At 43.5% G+C, this 14302-nt stretch overlaps 2 protein-coding genes across 2 annotated transcripts in view; one reads left to right on the forward strand and one right to left on the reverse strand.

Annotated features, from left to right (window-relative positions):
• Window positions 1-14302, reverse strand: part of LOC311004857 (uncharacterized protein) — a 340983-nt gene that overhangs the window by 174778 nt on the left and 151903 nt on the right. The window lies entirely within an intron of this gene.
• LOC311004883 (tRNA wybutosine-synthesizing protein 4-like) overlaps window positions 1-14302 on the forward strand; it is a 196513-nt gene that overhangs the window by 5517 nt on the left and 176694 nt on the right. The window contains exons 5-14 of the mRNA XM_083997074.1: window positions 416-572; window positions 2734-2923; window positions 4409-4516; window positions 4998-5085; window positions 5809-6036; window positions 7337-7561; window positions 8254-8351; window positions 9112-9299; window positions 9437-9572; window positions 10472-10640. Coding sequence (XP_083853200.1) covers window positions 416-572; window positions 2734-2923; window positions 4409-4516; window positions 4998-5085; window positions 5809-6036; window positions 7337-7561; window positions 8254-8351; window positions 9112-9299; window positions 9437-9572; window positions 10472-10639 — 1586 coding nt within the window. The 3' untranslated portion in view covers window position 10640. The remainder of the gene's footprint in view (window positions 1-415; window positions 573-2733; window positions 2924-4408; window positions 4517-4997; window positions 5086-5808; window positions 6037-7336; window positions 7562-8253; window positions 8352-9111; window positions 9300-9436; window positions 9573-10471; window positions 10641-14302) is intronic.

The raw sequence follows: 14302 nt of genomic DNA on the forward strand, positions 1-14302 counted from the left end.
ATCATTATTATTATTATAATTTTTTTTAAATATATATTTGTATTCCTTGTCTGCATGCTGTTTCATTTACTTTATTTCCCTTTTTGTAGTTTGTCATGTGAGCGTCTTATTTGCGATAAAATAAATAAATTCTTAAATAGAATAAATAAATAAAAGACTAATGCACAAACACGCGTACTATGATGGGTGCTATATAAATAAAGTTTTACTTACTTACAACAATAACATGAATAGCTGAAGTGATATAATGAGTTGGAAATAATAATAATTAAATAAATAAAAGCCTCAATAAAAGTGGTTAAAATAAGAAAAGATAAAAAGAAACAATAAAATATCACAAAAATAGGTTTTTAACACTAGAAAAAATCATAAAATGATCCGTTTGGTGTGTGTGTGTGTGTGTGTGTGTGTGTAGGCCCGGTCCATGTGTCCAGCGGTCGGTACCGTCTGCTGGGAGTGGACCTGAGGGAGGAGGAGCAGCTGGAGGAGGCGCTGGCTGCAGCCGGTCTGGACCGGTCCGCTCCGACCCTGGTTCTGTCTGAGGTGGTGCTCACGTACATGGAGACACAACGGTAAACACTGAGTGTGTCTATGTAGTATAGTACATGATAGAAATACTCTGTTTTCTGTGTGTTTAGTAAATATTTTGTTTGGAGAAAAAAACTTTCTTTACACACGTGATGTGATGTGAAGTCTTCGTTATTTAGATTTTTTTTTCTAAGCAAAAACATTAAAATGATTTTTTTCTAACCCTCTTTAATGTGATAACAACATGAGGTAACAGGTTTACATGATTAGTTCTTTATCATCCAGAATATGAAGCACTGTCACACAAGTCAATAATGTCAAGAAATAGTCTAGAAATAACGATTAATTGCGTCAAAATGTCTAGAAATAGTCTAGAAATAACGGTCAATTTCATCGTAATGTGGAGAAATATAGCCAAGAAATAACGATTGATTGCGTAGAAATAGCCCACAAGTATTGATCATTTGCAGAGGACTGGCCTAAAAGCATGAAAAGCATGAAAATGGCCGTTATTTCTAGTGGACTTTAAATTTCCAGCATTTGGCCTAAATTATTTTTGCATCCAGAGCTCAAGGACAAAAACTGGCCTCAGAAAACACAGAGCTGAGATTGTTCAGAATATTTAGACTTAAACATTATTGTGTTGTTACATCTGTAAGTGTCTTAACCCGCCTGTCGTCCTTCTGTTCCCTTCCTCCATCCTTCCTCCTTTCCTTTCCTTCTCTTCTCCCTTCCTCCTTTCCACAATCCTTTTTCCTTTCCTTCTTTCCCTTTGTCGTCATTTCTTCTTCCTTCTTCTTTTGATCCAATTGACCTGATCTGTTCTGTCCTTCCATCTTTCTTCCTTCTTTCCCTTCTCCCTTCCCTTTTCTTCCTCCCTTGAACGAATCTGTTCCCTCCCTCCTTCTATCTTTCCTTCCTTTTCCCCTTCCTCTTTCCTCCCATCTTTCCCTTCGTCCTTCCTTCCTTCTTTCCCTTCGTCCTTCCTTCCTTCCTTCTTTCTTTCCTTCCTTCCTTCCCTCCTTCCTTCTTTCCCTTCATCCTTCCTTCCTTCCTTCTTTCTTTCCTTCCTTCCTTCCCTTCGTCCTCCCTTCCCTCCTTGACCTAGGAGGACAACAGGAGGGTTAAAGGACAATTCCAGGCGAATTCAACTCGGGGGTGTATTTACCTATCATTTTAGGTCTAAAAGAATGAATCTGAAGATTTTCAGTTTAATTGCTCCTGTTTTACGGTAGTTGCATCTGTCCCCGCATCCCCACGGCAGCAATGAATGGGAGTGGATGTAAGTTCCGCTGTTTAGGCTGTTTCCAGCCCTCAAAGCCGCAATTTTTTTCCACAGACAGCGTCAGATGGCGACTCAAACATGCACCGAGAAGTTTATTTACTTCAAGCAAGCCGACATGTTAGTAAAACTAGATCTAATTCAAAGTCTCCCGGAGTCTCGCGCGAGCCCGAAGTTGCAGTGCGCGGTGTATTCAGGCGCAGTAGGAGCTCCCGCTTGTATCATAAACACAGGAATATCAACTCTTTACTTGCTTGAAGTGTACATTTTTTTCCACAGACAGCGTCAGGTGGCTACTCAAACATGCGCCGAGAAGACTTTGAATTAGATCGACTTTTACAAACATGCCGGCTTGCTTGAAGTAAATAAACTTCTCGGTGCATGTTTGAGTAGCCATCTGACGCTGTCTGTGGAAAAAAATTGCGGCTTTGAGGGCTGGAAACAGCCTAAACAGCGGAACTTACATCCACTCCCATTCATTGCTGCTGTGGGGATGCGGGGACAGATGCAACTACCGCTAAACAGGAGACATTAAACTGAAAATCTTCAGATTCATTCTTTTAGACCTAAAATGATAGGTAAATACACCCCAGAGTTGAATTCGCCTGGAATTGTCCTTTAAGAAGGTGAATTTAGGACAATATTTAAAAATTGAGAAAATGTCCTCAGACACAGAGACGTCATCCACTGATAACCAGGTGTGTGTGTGTGTGTGTGTGTTTGTGTGTGTGTGTTTGTGTGTTTGTGTGTGTGTGTGTGTGTGTGTGTGTGTTTGTGTGTGTGTGTGTGTGTGTTTGTGTGTGTGTGTGTGTGTGTGTGTGTGTGTGTGTGTTTGTGTGTGTGTGTGTGTGTTTGTGTGTGTGTGTGTGTGTGTGTGTGTGTGTGTGTGTGTGTGTGTGTGTGTGTGTGTGTGTGTGCTGCAGGTCAGATGATGTCATCAGCTGGGCAGCGAGGCTCCTCCCCCAGTCTCTCTTCGTCCTGTATGAACAGATTCGTCCTCTGGACCCGTTCGGTCGCATCATGGTGGATCACTTCCTGAAGCTGAACTCCAGACTGAACGCACTGCAGAGCTACAAGGACACGACCGCACACACACACCGCTTCCTCAGCAAGGTGGAGGGAGGGAGGGATGGAGGGATGGAGGGATAGATAGATAGATAGATAGATAGATAGATAGATAGATAGATAGATAGATAGATAGATAGATAGATAGATAGATAGATAGATAGATAGATAGATAGATAGATAGATAGATTACCATCCTTTTGGGGCAGACAATAAATCTATCTATCTATCTATCTATCTATCTATCTATCTATCTATCTATCTATCTATCTATCTATCTATCTATCTATCTATCTATCTATCTATCTATCTATCTATCTATCTATCTATCTATCTATCTATCTATCTATCTAAGTTAAATACTATACTATACTATATACTAACCCTATCATAAGTTAAATACTAGACCATATAATAGTGCAAAAGGACAGGGGCGGACTGGCCATCTGGCCGTTCTGGAGAATACCAGAACGGCCGGTGCTGCAGGACGGCCGCCGGCCGCTGCGCAGCCGTCACAGTTTTGTTTTTTTTCTCTTGCTTATCATCTACTGTTGTTCCATGTCCAGTCCAGACCAATAGATGGCAACAATGCACCTGTGTAACGGATGTGCACTCACTCCACCCATAAAGGACGTGCTAACCAACCCGCCAAGTGGTTGTCAACCTCTTGGCGAAGAGGTTAGCATCGTCGCCTCCGGTGCGGAAGGTCGTGGGATCGAACCCCACCTAGGGCAGGCCGTAAGAAACACAACGCAGAGGGCCAGATATGACATCGGCTACACCTGCAGGCCCATAGATGCGCAACCTCACTCCTCACTCAGCCGTTGTCAAAGAGTGAGTGTATCGTGTAGCTCAACTGGTAGAGCACCTAGCCTTGAGATCAAAAATCTTGCTCCTGTGTGGGATCGAATCCCTCCATAACCGTCTGAGTTTGGATAATGCATTTTCTTTCCCCATCATTATGATCACTCTGTCAAAGTTAACGTGTTAACGCGAAATGCTTTTAACGCTTTGACCGCTTTGACTAGCAATTGTTTTTGTTTGTTTTTTTCCCCAATCGCCCGTTCATTCAGCCTGGGGAGGGAGGTGAGAGGGGGAGGGGGGGGGGGGGGGGGTGGCGCAGTCTTAGTTATAATGTTACAGAAAACCTGCATGTTTTTTCTCCTCATGTTCCTACACTAAAGAACCTGTTCTTCTTATCACCAAACGAGGCTGCTCTCCCTCTGTCAGCTGGTTTTTAAATACCATGAATGGAAAGCATAAGATATAAGATATATATATAGGCTATGTATATATATAATGTGTGGCCTCTCTCTGTCAAAAATGCCAGGGCCTATTTTCTGTCCCAGTCCGCCACTGCAAAAGGACCAAAACATAAGTTAAAAACGAGGTATTGTTACTTAGTGAGTCTGTCATCAGTAACACCTGTCTGTGTGTGTGTGTGTGTGTGTGTGTGTGTGTGTGTGTGTGTGTGTGTGTGTGTGTGTGTGTGTGTGTGTGTGTGTGTGTGTGTGTGTGTGTGTGTGTGTGCAGGGCTGGGAGCAGTGTGTGTGTGTGGACATGAATGACTTCTACCTGCGTCTGGTCCCTGAGGAGGAGCGGCGCCGCGTGGAGCAGCTGGAGCCGTTCGACGAGTACGAGGTGAGACCAGACTGACGCTTTATTCTGAAAATCCACTTGAGCGACACGTTCGAGGTAAATGCAGAGACTGCTTGATGAAAAACTCAGCGGTTTAGCATGAATTTACCTCGAATTTACCACTTACCAGAGCGTTGTGGAGTTGTTGGATTGTGTATTTGATGAGTTTGATGAGGGAAACCAAGAAATCCCATGAGCCTCCGTAGCGTAGCTCTGAGCAGCTCACGGCTCTGCTCCGCCGTTCTAAAAACAGCTTTACTATAGGGATTATGGCAATGGGCCAATTTGAGAAAATGTTGAATTAAATCCTGACCTCATCAGACCCAGTGTTGTGTTGGTGTGTGTGTGACGTGTGTGTGTGTGTGTGTGTGTGTGTGTGTGTGTGTGTGTGTGTGTGTGTGTGTGTGTGTGTGTGTGTGTGTGTGTGTGTGTGTGTGTGTGTGTGTGTGTGTGTGTGTGTGTGTGTGTGTGTGTGTGTCTTCAGGAGTGGCATCAGAAATGTTCTCACTACTTCATCCTGACGGCGTCTCGAGGCTCCGTCTCAGCTCAGGCTCTGCTCCCCCCTCCTGCAGGTAAACCTTCCTCCTCCTCTTCCTCTTCCTCTTCCTTCTTCCTCCTCCTCTTCCTCTTCTTCCTCCTCTTCATCTTCCTTCTTCCTTCTTCCTCTTCCTCTTCCTCTTCCTCTTCCTCTTCCTCTTCCTCTTCCTCTTCCTCCTCTCTCCTCTTCCTCCTCCTCTTCATCTTCCTTCTTCCTCCTCCTCCTCTCTCCTCCTCCTCTTTATCCTCCTTCTTCCTCTTCCTCCTCCTCTTCCTCTTTATCCTCCTTCCCCCCCTCCTTCTTCCTCCTCCTCCTCTTCCTCTTCGTTCTCCTTGCTCCTCTTCCTCCTCCTCGTCCTTCTTCCTCTTTCCTCCTCCTCCTCCTCTTCCTCCTTCTTCCTCTTCCTCTTCTTCATCTTTCCTCCTCCTTCTTCCTCTTCCTCCTCCTCCTCTTCCTCCTCCTTCTTCCTCTTCCTCTTCCTCCTCTTCGTCTTTCTCCTCCTTCCTCCTCCTCCTCTTCCTCCTTCTTCCTCCTCCTCTTCCTCTTTATCCTCCTTCTTCCTCTTCCTCTTCCTCCTCTTCGTCTTTATCCTCCTCCTCCTCCTCTGTGACATCAGATGTTTACAGGTGTGTCATGTGTGTGTGTGTGTGTGTGTGTGTGTGTGTGTGTGTGTGTGTGTGTGTGTGTGTGTGTGTGTGTGTGTGTGTGTGTGTGTGTGTGTGTGTGTGTGTGTGTGTGTGTGTGTGTTCCTCCTCAGTGTCGTCCATCAGTCCGGTGTGGAGCCCCGTGGTCCTCAGCGTTAAGCCCCTCCCCCTCGGCGGCGTGGAGGGTGTGGGCGTGGCCTCCAGCGGCGTGGGGGCGGGGCTTGTGCTGCTGACCGGGGGGGCCGGCAGGGGGGGGAGGGGGGCGGAGACCAGGCTGCTGCTCCTCGCCGGGCAGGAGGAGGGGAGGAGGTGTGACCGCGTGGACACGTCAGCTGATCTGGGTAAGAGGAGCACAGACGGTGACATCATCGTCAGTGGAACGTCTCATGGGCTGTGACCGAACCCCCTCCTCTCTATAGTGACCAGTTGTTGTAGTGGTGTCTGAATGTTTAGTGATTATTAATGTTCACTATATAGTGACTGAATCTATCCCACAATTCACTGCGAAATGTAGTGAACATCCCATGGTCACTAACCGGAGCAAGATATCCCATCATGCATTGCGGTCACGGATCGCCGTTACCACACCGGCCCAGAACGACTGGTGTAGCTACCAAATAAATGCAAGTAGTGACCGGTGTAGCTACCAAATAAATGCAAGTAGCGACCGGTGTAGCTACCAAATAAATGAAGTAGTGACCGGTGTAGCTACCAAATAAATGCAAGTAGCTAGTGACCGGTGTAGCTACCAAATAAATGCAAGTAGTGACCGGTGTAGCTACCAAATAAATGCAAGTAGCTAGTGACCGGTGTAGCTACCAAATAAATGAAGTAGTGACCGGTGTAGCTACCAAATAAATGAAGTAGCGACCGGTGTAGCTACCAAATAAATGAAGTAGTGACCGGTGTAGCTACCAAATAAATGCAGTAGTGACCGGCTTAGCTACCAAATAAATGCAGTAGCGCAGCAGCCTCAATAAATGTGTCCAGCTGCCAGAGTTGTCCGGTCACGGCTTCCACAGACTCCCACAACAAACGTCAGAGCCAATTTCCAAACAAGTGTTATAAACTGACCACAGACTCTGGATAGCGAGGCTAATTTCTGTTAGCCCGTCTATGAGATTTTACATTATACATTAGCATTAAGCTAGCAGACTTTATGCTTAGTTGTGAGTGGCAGTGTGTGTTTTGAACGTTGTTTCAAACTATGTGGGTTTGATTGAACATCTTTGATGCTTAAATATATATATTACCGCTTAATATATTGCTTTACTCCTCTTTTTATGTTGGTAGCCTACCTATACACCCGTAGGTCTATGCTACACCGGCCGTTACGATCGCGGTCGGAACGTTTTAATTACGCGGCGTAATACGTCATTAACTGTGCGGCGGAGTAGTGTCAGAAAGTGTTTTTTTATTTGACCAGTGAGTCCACTATATAGTCCACTATATTGAATTCACTATATAGTGAGAAGGGAGGAGGGAATGAGGGAGTGATTTAGGACACAACCAGAGTGAACAGCTGGTGTCGTTACCATGTGTCTGCTGTTTCCTCCTCCTTCCCCTCTCCTCCCCCTCTTCCTCCTCCTCCTCCTCCTCCTCCTCCTCCTCCTCCTCCTCCTCCTCCTCCTCCTCCACCAGGTGTCCGTCTCTACCACTCCCTGACTCCTCTTCCTGACGGACGCCTCCTGGTGTTTGGAGGTCGCTCCTCTCCTCTCCGCCCGGTCACCAGTCTCCTCTCGGTGACCTTTGACCCCTGTGCTCTGGCTGCTCCAGTGGGCGGAGCCTCAGTCAGGCCGCTGGTCTGTACCGGTGACCCACCGCTGCCAAGATGGAGGCACACGGCAACGGTCGTCAGCCACGGAGGTGAGACGACAGGAAGTCCTGTCTTCTTCATCTTCTCTGTTTCTCATTTTGATTAATGTCTGACTTCTACCATCTCATTTATTTCTTTTCATTTTAAAGGGACAACGAGGAGTTTCTCCATCGGCCGAACGAAAAATTCCACGACAATAAAAAAGTCTCATATTAATGTGGATGAATCTACGTTACCACTTGTTAATGGGCCCATTTTAGATAAATATATGGTTTTGTCTCTATGGTTATTTTGTTATTATTAGTGGTGGTGGAAATGCTGGGCGAGCCGACCAGCGTTTCTTTACTTTCGGTTTCGTGGCGAGTCATGAGAATAACGCCGCCGAATCTCCGTTTATGGTGGGAACTACGACGGTATGTGATCGTCTTCCAACCTCTGACTTTAATTCTTGATGAATGAAAACATGAGTCTGTCTTGCGCCGGTCAAAGAATTTCACGGTGCGGAGGCTCATAAATGTAGTGTGAAAACACTTTGCTTTTCCAAAACTCCTTGTTGTCCCTTTAAATGTATTTTTTAGTTTTTGATTTTTATGTATTTCCATTCCTCTGTAAAACACTTTGAAATGCCGGGGGTATGACTTGTGCTATAGAAATACATTTGCCTTGCCTTCATCCTCACTGACCTCCTCTTCTTCCTCTTCCTCCTCCTCCTCTTCCTCCTCCTCTTCCTCTTCCTCTGTAGGCAAAGACTTCCTGTTTGTGTTTGGTGGTAAGAACCAATCAGAAGCTGCTCTGGGCGACGCCCACTTCCTGAGTCTGGACCAGCATCACTGGACCGAGGTTCGTCTCTAACTTTAACTCCAGACAGCGTCACACCGGGGGGGTTAGTTCACTTCAAGAAAGACACTGAGAGTCAGGTTGAGGCTCATTGTGTTTACAGGTTGTTTGAAGCTTTTGCCTGTGAAAAAAAAGTGTTTTTTATGGGATGTAAACAGCCTAAGATCCGTCTGCTCCCATTCTATGCTGCTGTGGCGATCAGAATCAGAATCAGAATCAGAATCAGAATCAGAATCAGAATCAGAACTGTTTTATTGCCAAGAGCAGTAAAAGGTCAGTTTAGGAACTTGTCTTGGTGTCAGGTGCAAACATAAAGGTACCAAAAATAGTTTCAAGGGAGGGATAAAAATAGAATTAAGAATTTATATTAAATTAAATAGAATGAATTAAAATATTCTAGTGCAAAATTAAAAGATTCTAGTGCAAGATGCAGGGACAGACAGAACTACTGCAGGACGGGAGACAGTAAAGAGAAAATCTAAACATTCATTCTGTTAGAGCTGAAATATTAAAAAACTAGAGCTCAGGTTGGATTTGAGTGGAATTGTCCTTTAATGAATGATCTCCTCTCTCCTCTTATCATTAGACCAGGCTTCGTTAGGCCACGCCCACAACCTGAGCAGAACTTCCTGTCACACCATATATGGAAATGTTGGTTCTGTTGATGAAGCTGATGTGGTGTGTGTGTGTGTGTGTGTGTGTGTGTGTGTGTGTGTGTGTGTGTGTGTGTGTGTGTGTGTGTGTGTGTGTGTGTGTGTGTCAGGTCCCCGTGGGGGGCGTGGCTCCAGCAGCTCGCCACTCCCACTCAGCGTGTCGCCACGGTGACGGCGTGCTGCTGTTCGGCGGTCTGGACCGGAGCGGCGTCCCTCTGGGCGACACGGTGGCTCTGAGGCCCAGAGACGGAGGATTCACCTGGGACCGGGTGGAGCTGCAGCCGAGACCAGAACCCAGGTCTGAGACCAGGACCAGGACCAGGACCAGGACCAGGACCAGACTGAGACTCTGAAGCTCCAGGACGTCTCTTCTCTTCTCATCTGATGTTGTTGTTTGTTTGTTTGTTTGTTTGTTTGTTTGTTTGTTTGTTTCAGATACTCTCACTGTGCTCATGTGGTTGGAGAGAAGCTGGTGCTGGTGGGCGGAGTCTGGCTGCGTGACGACGGCGTGCCGGGAGTCGCCGTGATCGACCTGGAGACCCGGAGCAGCGTCGAGCTCAGACTGGACACGGTGAGTTAAAGGAATAGTTCACCAAAAATGTGTCAAAATTCAGTCATTGTTGCCTCCCCCTCATGCTGATGAATACTCCGGAGTAGTTTTTTATTCCTCAAAGTGCATCTGGAGACCCGGGAGGCCGGTTCCTAGTCCAACCAAAACTTTATATGAGAGTAATAGGGCCAGACACAAAAACGTCCATAAAACTACACAAAAAACATTTAATATTCCTCCACACTGCTCGTCCACTGCAATCCAAGTGTCCTGAAGGGAGATAGTCCAGAGTTTACTGGAAACAACCTCATTTAGGACATTTTTACAGCCTCAACAGTCCTGGATTGAATTTGCCCGGGGCGCGCTGTCACGTTCACGGGATGCACGCGGACTTCCCTCAATGACGTTATTTCCAGTTTCCTGACTCAGTCACATGACCCTGACAGGAATTGAACCTGGATGTGGACTGTGGACCAGTCTTGAGATCAAACGCAGATCATATTGATCTTTTCTTTCACTTCCTAAATCAACCGGTGGTTTCCACTGTCGACCAGAGTCAGTTCATTAAACCAGTGAGTCTGTGACTGAGATGCAGAAGTTCAGGGGAAAGTAACGACGTCCTGGTTAGAGTAATTAAGTCCAGTGAGTCACACTGGTCTTGTCATTTTATTTCAAAGAGTAAAGTGCAAATATGAAAAAGCAGGATTCATTGTTTACTGTAAAGTCTCAACCAGACTCTGGTCTCCTGTTCTGGACCGGGTCTGGCTCCGGGTCTGAGTCAATAAAAGCCTCAGGAGTCTCAGGATTTACAGTAAACAGATCTGAGAGATGATTTCTCAGTCTCTGCTGCTGCAGTCTGTCATGTCATTGCTGTTGGTTTTCTGGACTTGAACCTGGCCCCCCTGCTGTCTCCCGTTCAGAGCGCGGTGCCGTGGCCTCTGATGCTCCACTCGTTCTGCTCCGAGCTGCTGGACCCGGAGCAGCCGGAGCTGGTTCTGCTGGGAGGAGGAGGGAACTGCTTCTCCTTCGGGACTCACCTCAACCCCCAGGCCGTGACCGTGGACCTGAGACCTGCGCTGAGCAGCTGAGGTGTGTGTAGGGACCTGTAACATCTGTTTTATTTTTCCCAAATTCAGTTTTTTCCATTTTAATTTTTGAAAATTCCGTTTTTTAAATCTTTTATTCTTATTTTACTTCCAAAAAGAGTGTGTTTTTAATGTTAACAACTTTAAAAACTTAAAAACTTTTAACCATTCAGAGGTTTTTCTTTAACGTATGTGATTTGCTTCGATTTAGTCTATTGTTCGGTTTGGTATGGTTTCCCTGTATACTGTGTACTACACCTGTGGCAGCTTAGCCGAGTGCTGGACTTTATTTATCTGACTCTCCAGTGATGAATTATTCATTGTTTATTTATTTATTTTCGATACAATGTGTATTTTGATACTTTTTGATACAATGTGTAATTTTTCCTCTGTGGTGTTGTCACGTGAGGACGCTGATTGGTTCCGAGGTTATTTATACCGTCCCCTCCCTCACACACACCTTTCAGCTTAATAAAATCTTTGCAAGTGATGACAGTGCGGGAGCTTTCTCTAATGTTAACGACTAAAATGTACACATTAAATAGAAATTACTTTAAATTTATTGAGGTAACAAACTTTTCCTCCAGACCGCGGCTTACGCTCCGTACACCGGCCATGAACGAACGGCCAGAAGCCCCCTGATCGCGCCAATACGTAACCGTAGCAAACAAGTGTCTCATCTAACTAGGGGTGTAACGGTATGGGATTTTACAGTACGGTACGGTAACGGTATTAGTACAGTATACCGCGGTATTTCACGGTGACGGTATTAAAATTAAAGTGCTTTATGTAAAGTAATACAACTTATATTTGGTTTATACTTAAGTGGCAGCTAAATGTAATTATTTATATTCAGTCACTAAAGTCTCTCTCTCTACACAGAGACATGTCTGTGTACACACACACACACCTCCTGTGACTCCTGAGCAGGTTTATGGACCCAGAAACATCTCGAGTGTTGTAAGGTCAGGGCAGTTTTCATATTTTGTTTATCTAGTGTGAATAGACACTGATGTAGACACACAAAAAGTACAACACAATGATGCAAAATGTCCACAAAATGATGGTAATATAGGCTATAGGCTATGTATTGGACAGAGGTGAAAAATCAGTATCTTTTTAATTTATTTATAATATTGTATTTAGGGTCCGGGCAGCTAAGCTGCCGGGAACCTATTGTATTCCTAGGAATTCTTCTTCTTCTTCTGATTTCTTCTTCCAAGGAAGTCATACTTCCCATGGGCGAAAACTCACCAAACTTTGCACAAAGGTTCAGTCCCATGCCAGATTCACTCAACTCCAAGGACATGTGCCCCCCCCTCCTAGGGGGGGCACAATAAGCGTTTAAATTAAAAAACTTAAAAAATTCCTACCAAACCAACGGTAGATGCTACAGTGTTGAAACTTCACCACAATGTAGCCTCAATACTGCTGAAACTTTTGTCCACTTAAACTTATTACAAATTATGAAGTCCATCACTCTGTTTTTTTCAATAACTGTAAAACTTTTAAAATGTATCTTCTCCCACAATTTTTGCTCAATTGTCACCAAACTTGCTACAGAGCATCTCCAGACTGTCCTCCACAAAACTTGTTTCTCGGATTTTTGATTAAGCAAAAATTGAGCCTACAGTGCATGAAAACGTTTGACTGTAAACAGTACTGTAAACATATACCATCAAATTCTTGCTAAATACATTTTCAATCTTCCTGAAAAAAATTGAGAATATTCTGGAGTCATGGTTGATGAAGTTTGGCAAATATCAGAATTTTATCTCAAAAACTGAATTTTTGAGAACATTTTGAATTCTGCTCTCATGGGAACAACTGCAGTCAATGTGAGAGTGGAATTTATAAACATCATATTTTCTCTTATGAAGCAAAACACTTATCATTAAAAACAAATCACCAACATTTCCATGCTTTAAAGATGCAATTTATGTATTATCAGATTTTTGTTTAGATGACTGAATTATTGACATTTTGACCATTTCATCACAACAGCTGCCCGGGCACTGACTCACCTGAGTGGATAAATGAAGCTACACAGCAGGTCTCACCACCAGCCAATTAGCTCAGCGAGTTAGGAGCTGGTTCTTGGTGTCAGAGATTGTGAGTTCGAGACCCAGCAAGGGTGATGATGATGATGATGACAGATCAAACTGTCAGATGTCCTGTGACAATTGTCCTAATGGTGGCATCACAGCAAGCCTCTGAATTTAAAAATCCAAATAGCTTGGACTGGACCATGTGCGAAGGCTCCTAACATCTTAGATTCATAGTAGATGTTTGACTAATACATATCATTATTTTACCTCAAAAACTGACTTTTCCTTTTACTGTGGTTTCAAATCTGCCTACACGACAGTGAATGGCTTACTCAATTTGTGAAGCCACTGTTCAACTGCCACTTGTCAATTAGCTCAGTGTGATAGACACTGGTCTTTAGTTCCAGAGGTTGCGGGTTCAAATCTCAACTGATGCAAATTGAACATTATAAGGTCAACCGTCCTGTCTTCCTGTTCTCCTGTTTGTTGCTCAGAATTTGCCAAAATTAGCCCGGACCCGACCCATTGCTGCGCAGCAGCTATAATTTTCTTTTGTTTTTGTCTTCCTTTCATTGGTGTCTGCTGCTGCAATATTGGGAAATGAATAAAGTAACATCCTATCTTATCTTATTATATAATGGTAAAATGTCACTTATTACACACAGAGAGGTGACGCAGAATCTGATCCTTACTGTATTTTCACAGCTTTATTCATGATCATACCTGAATCATTCTGTAAAGTGTTGCTGCAGTTAAACTATTATATTATATATATATATATATATATATATATATATATATATATATATATATATATATATATATATATATATATATATATATATATATATATATATATATATATATATATATATATATATATATACATACATATATAACTATAATACTTTCCAGCGTATCTATGGTGATAATTAACCTGCAGCTGAACATAAACCAACATTAAACCAACCTGAAAATAATAAATTTAAAACGGGAAATGAATTTTTTTTTTTTTTTATTGAAGAATTATTAGTTAGAATGTGCATTGTGGAATGATGGATGAGAGGGTTACAAATAAAAAAGGAATAATGTCAACAGGTTCAGTTACATAGTATCATGAAAGGCAGGAGAAGACAAAGGATAAGTACATTTTATATTAGGCAAACAGAGGTCTATTCAAAAACATGGAAACAGAGAGAATAGTGCTATGGTCTTGATGGCTTTCTTATTTTCAGATTGACTAATTAGGTTGATGTATTGTTTGATTTCGTTTTTGAAACGGTGAGTGCAAAGTATTTGATTTGTAAATTTTCGGTTGTGAATATGAGCTTTGGCTAAAAATAATATCAAATTGATTATATAATATTGGTTTAATTGGGAAGCCGAGACTGAAAAGAAACCAAACAATACATTTTGATAGTCCAAAGCAAAGTTTTTGTTGAAATGTTGACGGATAAAAGTAGTTACATTTTTCCAAAAGGACTGCAGATGAGGACATGACCAGAAAAGATGTTGAAAATCTTCTGGAGCCTGTTTACAGAATGAGCAGAGTTCATTAATGTCTTTTTTTATATCTTTGCATCAGGGCCGGCCCGTGGCATAGGCCGTATAGGCAAAT

This window comes from Trachurus trachurus (genome assembly GCF_905171665.1).
Source record: "Trachurus trachurus genome assembly, chromosome: 21".
NCBI classification, from domain to species: Eukaryota; Metazoa; Chordata; class Actinopteri; order Carangiformes; family Carangidae; genus Trachurus; species Trachurus trachurus.